A 6,190-nucleotide genomic window follows, 5' to 3' on the forward strand; every position below is an offset into this window, starting at 1 on the left:
CCTTTGCTCCTCGTTGAAAGGAATTCAACTACTGGCTAATAAAAGCCCCATCCGAGTAGGGCGTGTACGCCTTACTGGTGGAAAACCTGTTCCCGGCTCAACTACTCGAGTAGAGGAATTCACCGACAAAAAGTGAGATCGTATAAGAAAGTGCATTATGTGCCAAATTGACCAATCCTCCGGGAGCGTCAGTTTTACTGTTTGAGCACTTTGGTGTTGACATGCATCCTCGGCGCGCAAAACAGTCCTCAAACCGCTTACCGTATTTTTCTTTCCAGATTCGTAACAAATAGGAAACAAGGAGAGTGGGATATCGGGCGCCGTCGGGTTCAAATATTACCCCGATTATCCTTAAAGATGCGGATTGGAAGTACTCGAGTAGAAAGACCTGCACACGCATTTAATATCGTGCCGCCTTCAGAAGCAAGAGAATTGGGGGTCCGTCAGTGTTTGGTCGAAAATCTTTTTGAGCTCCGGTTCTTCTCGCTTTCCAAACAGAAAAACCTTTCCTCAATTTTTTTCAGGTGCTGTCGAAACCTAAAAAAACTGGCAAGTCTTGACATTGAGTTCTGTCTACCGGTGTTTCCGTCCTCGTGCATGGAGGGGAAGAAACTGGTGTTGGGCGCCTTTTTCAGCTTTCTCACGTGCAGTACTGTACCACGAAGGCTCCAGCATCTCGGAGTTCACTGGCATCGGAGCCCAGACCTTCCCGTGGGGTTCCCTCGCGGTATCCCATCGCGAAGGATTCCTCTAAGCAACAGATCGAGAAATTGCTAGGGTACGCCAATGAATAGAACGATATGGTTTTCAATCGAGTCTGGGAATGGTCAGCGATCTACCCAGGGAGATGCGGCACTTGAGGACTGCAGCTACAATACCTGGGAACAACCTGATCCACAATTTTTAGTAACCCCATTATCCCTACATACCTATCATACAAAGTCCAGATCGAGTGATCCGGGGGCCTTGCGCAGCGCACAATTGTAAGGTGGTGGGCCGTTCGATAAATCGATAATTTGAGTATCAATGGAAAAATTGACTGGATTCCACCCCCCAAAGGGCTCATACGATATTGCTTCTGATACTCTTTGTTGCTACGATTTTAATATAGCGTACTGGGTACCTTCATACCGAGAATATTTCGAATTTCGTTTGAAAGGGTGATCTGCTAGGGGCGACTCCGATATACCTGCAATCCAATTTCAATTGACCATTCCTTTCGAATGCTTCATCTCTTGATAATTTTGCCAGCCTCATCCGCTGGCCCCACCCACCAAAATGTACGAGTAAGGGTGCTTCTAATTGAATGGTATCGGCAGATCCCGGAAGTTTCGGAAAATGCGGAGCCTGAGGACGCTATAGCCATGAAATCTAAACGCACACATGGAAACATCTCCTGCTGATACCGTACCTAAAAAGGCATATGGGAACACTCGCTTGCGATATTACTGTCTGAGCCCGGAGAAGGCTGACAGCGAGATGAAGCACACCTGGCAGACGATACCCCGCAATCGAGGCTCTGACGTAGGGGAACAAGGCGAACACAGCTTTCGTTCATCTTTTCCTAGCTAGATATTGATAGCAAAGTGGTCGGTTCGGTGTGGCCGGCCGGGGTGAATGTCCCACGAGTGATTATCTATGAGCCTCTAGGAACAGATTACCCCACCACGCTACCCAAGACCGAACACTAGCCATGAATCAATGGTTGTCTCAGAGAGCAGAACGGTGAAATCCGGAAATTCGAGAGAGTATCGTGTGGTGCTTTCGTGTAGGATGTGGGATTGGACTGCGCAGACCCGTAAAGGGTCTTTCGGAATTGCCAAATTCAGATGCGGCTGCTAGTAGTACTGCGCTCAAGTACCGGTACTCAAGTGGTGAATAGTTAACTTAGGTTGACCTGTGAAATAATCCCTGTCATACGAAAACATCTCGCCCGGCATCTCGCCCGGCATAGCACTTTGTATAGCCCCCCCCCCAGGACCCCGAGGGAACTGGAATGGTTTGTCCCTTTCATGCCAGCCTTCGGCGCGATAACACTCAGCTCCTAGCAATGTGGATATCCGGCAGGAAGCCTTGTATGATGTTTTCGAACAGGTGGGAGAGATATCTGCTGATTCCTCACTTGCTCACTTTTTCCTTGTTTCTCCTTCCGCCCAGCTTTCTTGGAGTACCTCACTGGCCCGGGGGGGGTAGGTGTAAGGCAGGGCATGAGTAGATCTGGTTAGGTGGATTATGAGGTGATCAGATCGTACCCCAGTGCAAAGATACCGGTAAACACAAACTCTGAGGCTTGGGGTACTAGTACGAATAGATTTCAGATAAGTTGTACCAGCAGAGCACATGGTAAGATACCGGCACTATCCCAGCGGGGATATCCCATGTCGTCGGTCCGCCTTAAAGTTGCACATGACGAGAAAGGAGTAAAAGTGGTATGTCCAAGTTTCCGATAACGCTGCGCTCGCCGTGCAACATGTACGAGCACTGTACCCGTACAGTAGGGCAATCCTCAACACTTAGGTTCAGTATCCGCTGAAAAGTATCATACCATATTTCCCAGACGAAGGAACCAGGTTCATCGCCATAGGATCATTGGCGTCGTAGGCCACCTGATCAGATATGTGTTAGCAGCTTGGAATACATCATCGAACATATAGCAGTCCTTACCGTCGCCGGTATCGTAGATAATGGTGCGATGCCGTATATTGGAAAATACTCGGTGAATATCATGGCGTCGCTTTCATCCACAGGAATCTCTCCACCAGTATCAATGTGCTGTCCATGAGGGAGTGGGATGCTCAGGGAAATTTTCACCTCTAAATAGTTCTTGTGAGAAGGAAGGATGAGCATCAAACAAATATGTAATACTCGAGTATACAGGGCTCTGCTTTCTTTATTCACACAGGAGGACCATATGCTAGCCTACTCTAGGGCGGTCTTGAGCCATCTAAGGCGCAGGAGTGCCGCCGGACAGAAGAACCTCACGCCCCCGTTCGAGACGCCCCATCCATCGCTGCTAACCGCACTTTATGGGCACTTGAAGACCGGGCCAGATTACGATAAGCCTCAGAATGCCGGTCCAGAACAACGACGAAAAAACCACCGTTGCACCAGGGATGGTCAGGCTGAATACACTATCCACGCCCTGGCCAGGACCGTTAGTCCCGTTGTTGCCAGGGTTCATGCCTCCCTGCTCCTAACCACGCTTCATCCACTTCAAACATGGTAAACGTCGGATTATCCCGTACCGAGCACTCTTTCACCCCTGAAGTGGAAAGCATTTCAGGGAGGTGAGGGAGTAAGAATGGGGTGTTTGGCACGCCAACGTTTGTATCACAAGGTACACTATGCCAAACTACGGCTTGTGAGGCATGATATTTGTTGCCAAAGACCTTACAGAACTTTTGTAAAATAAATAAAAAGTGGTTTTTTGGGCTTACACCCTGAAAGGGAGACGAAAACATATTATTATGACATTGTTATTATAATTATGATAGTAAATACACTCCAATATTTTCTTGAACCTTGCATTGCTGTGCTTTTCCAAACTGCATTTTATAAGGTTTCCTAGTTCTTCCACGTATCATACTGCCAAAACACCACAAACCTTACAAACTAAATTTTGTAGGGCATTATGCATAATATGATAACTTAAAAACGTTGCCGTTCCAAACGCCCCCTGAGTAATCTCCTACGGTACCGTAGCTCTCCTCCAAAGGGATGCCGGGGCCTAACATACGAGTACTGTACTGTACTGTACAGTACAGTACTCGTACCGGCAAATCGGGTCCTTGGCAACTACTAACCTCCTTCTCCCCCTGATCTAGATTTCCTCACCGCCCTTCGTCCACAGCCATATAATGGCTGTCAGATTCCCACGACTGGGCATGCGCTCCCTGAGCCAAGCAATATACCAAATAAATCGAACGCCGTCCCGATTATCCCCACGGAATCTGACAACGGTCACCCGTCCTTCCTCAATACTCCGCCACAAACCTCTCCCAAATGTCATATCTCGAATCAACACCACTACCGCCACTACCACCCCACCAACCTCTCAAATCCCACCTGAAATTTATGAACCCCCAAAGTCGGGCCTACTCTCCCACTTCCCCCGGAAAACAATCCCTTATGCAGAGCTTATCCGCCTCGACAAGCCAACAGGGACAATCTACCTCTTCCTCCCATGCCTCTGGTCAACACTCCTCGCTGGAACCCTCACGGATCCAGTAACTCCCCTTCCAACAGTTCTCGGTACGACCTTCCTCTTCGCCACTGGCGCGCTGATCATGCGTGGAGCCGGCTGCACAATTAACGACCTCTTGGACCGCAACATAGACCTGCACGTCTCGAGGACCAAGTTCCGACCGATCGCCCGCGGCGCAATAACGCCGTTCAATGCTCTGGCATTCACATGCGTACAGCTACTCGCGGGATTGGCCGTGCTCGTGCAGTTCCCGGCCCAGACGATAATCTGGGGGATTCCGTCGCTGGCGGTGGTGACCGTGTACCCGCTCATGAAGCGGGCCACGCATTACCCGCAGTTTGTGCTTGGGTTGGCATTTTCCTGGGGTGCGTTGCTGGGTTTCCCGGCCCTGGGGCTAGGACTGGATGGGCCGGTTATGGCCACCGCTGCGTGTTTGTATGGGAGTAATGTTGCCTGGACGGTGGTGTATGATATTGTCTATGCACATCAAGATGTTAGGGATGATGTTAAGGCGGGGGTAAAGTCGATTGTTGTCAAGCATGAGGCGTATACGAAGTATCTTATGTCTGCGCTTGGGGCTGCGCAGGTTGGTTTACTGGCAAGTGCGGGGGCAGTGGCTGGTTGTGGGCCAGTGTTTTACTTGGTTTCTTGTGGTGGGGCGGCGGGGAGTTTGGCTTATATGATTCGGAAGGTGAATCTTAAGGATGTCAAAGAGTGCTGGTATTACTTCGAGTGGTGTGCATGGGCTGTGGGATTTTTTGCTGTCGGGGGAGGGCTTTTTGGAGAGTATATGGCTGTGAGAAGCGGGCTATATGGAGGGGAGGGGTTATGGGGCCTTGGAGGCAGTCGGCACAGGGCGTTTCAAAGGGTTCAAAACAAGGATGGGTAGACTGTTGGTTAAGTAGATATTTCGTATACGCGTATGCCCAACGCCTCGTCACAATTAAAAGCGCCCGGAAGCATCCTAATTATCTACTAGTACGCCAAAGATACCAAACACCAAAAACCCGCCCCTAAAACAAGAACAAACATCACAAATCTCAATTAAACCACACAAGATCCACCCGAGACACAACCTATCCTTCAACCTCACCCCCTCATCCCCTTTCCCCCCCTCTCCCTCCGCCGACTAAATCCTTAACCTCCCCCCGATCGTCTCAACAACCACCTCAACGCCAACCATCCCCCCAACCCCCTCATCCCCACATGCCAGCACCTTGCTCACCGGCATCAAGACTTCCACTCCCCATGCCTTCAGCGTCTCCACCTGCCCACTCGTGACCGGATGTGTCCACATAAGCGTATTCATCGCCGGCGCAACCACAATCCCCGCCCGCGCCCAATCCCAAGCGCGCAAAACGCTCAACAACAACCCATCGCACCGCCCGACGGTAACAGAACTGAGCGTATTCGCGCTGAGCGGGGCCACAACGAGCAAATCCGCCCACTTCCGCAGCTCGATGTGCAGCACCGGACACTCGCGGGTGTACACGCCCGAGGGGAAGGCCCATTCGTCGGCATCGCTCCAGAGCCGCGAGACGAGCGGATTCGCACCGATCTCGCAGAGGTCGGCGGGCGAGAGGAAGTTCTTGCTTGAGGGGGAGAGGATGAGGTGGATTGTTAGCGTCTCGGGGGAGAAGGTTTTTGAGAGGGCTGATAGCAGTTGCGGGAGTTTTATTGTCGCTACGGAGCCGGTTGTTGCGAGGAGGAGGTGCTTTTTGGAGTCTTGGTGGTCGGAGGCGAGGAATGGGGTTGTTGTTTGGGGGATTGTTTGGGTGGTGGCCATTTTTGGTCTGCTGGTGGTGGGGAGCTTGTGTGCTGTACTGCATGAAGTGGGTCGGGAGAAGTATGGCAAACGTGGCGGTGTGTGTGGCGGTACAAGTACAAGTACAAGTCCCTAGGATGTGCGGAGCGAACACAGGGGGTATCCTAGCCAAGAACACTAGATCACTCATGCAAATAGCAAAATTAGTTAGCATCAAAGTC

General features: G+C 50.8%; 2 protein-coding genes; one reads left to right on the forward strand and one right to left on the reverse strand.

Moving 5' to 3' along the window:
- Positions 1-3,857: 3,857 nt before the first annotated feature.
- GSTUM_00000979001 (uncharacterized protein) lies at positions 3,858-5,093 on the forward strand (the record flags this gene model as incomplete). Its single annotated transcript, XM_002838209.1, has 1 exon — positions 3,858-5,093. One exon carries the CDS (start codon positions 3,858-3,860, stop codon positions 5,091-5,093), a length of 1,236 nt encoding a protein of 411 aa, XP_002838255.1.
- A 48-nt stretch (positions 5,094-5,141) lies between these two features.
- Positions 5,142-5,990, reverse strand: GSTUM_00000980001 (uncharacterized protein; the record flags this gene model as incomplete). XM_002838210.2 has 1 exon in its annotated part: positions 5,142-5,990. The coding sequence occupies one exon, from the start codon at positions 5,988-5,990 to the stop codon at positions 5,334-5,336; it is 657 nt and encodes a 218-aa protein (XP_002838256.1). The 3' UTR covers positions 5,142-5,333.
- Between the last annotated feature and the right edge of the window lie 200 nt (positions 5,991-6,190).

Source organism: Tuber melanosporum (genome assembly GCF_000151645.1).
Source record: "Tuber melanosporum whole genome shotgun sequence assembly, scaffold_238, strain Mel28".
Taxonomy (NCBI): domain Eukaryota; kingdom Fungi; phylum Ascomycota; class Pezizomycetes; order Pezizales; family Tuberaceae; genus Tuber; species Tuber melanosporum.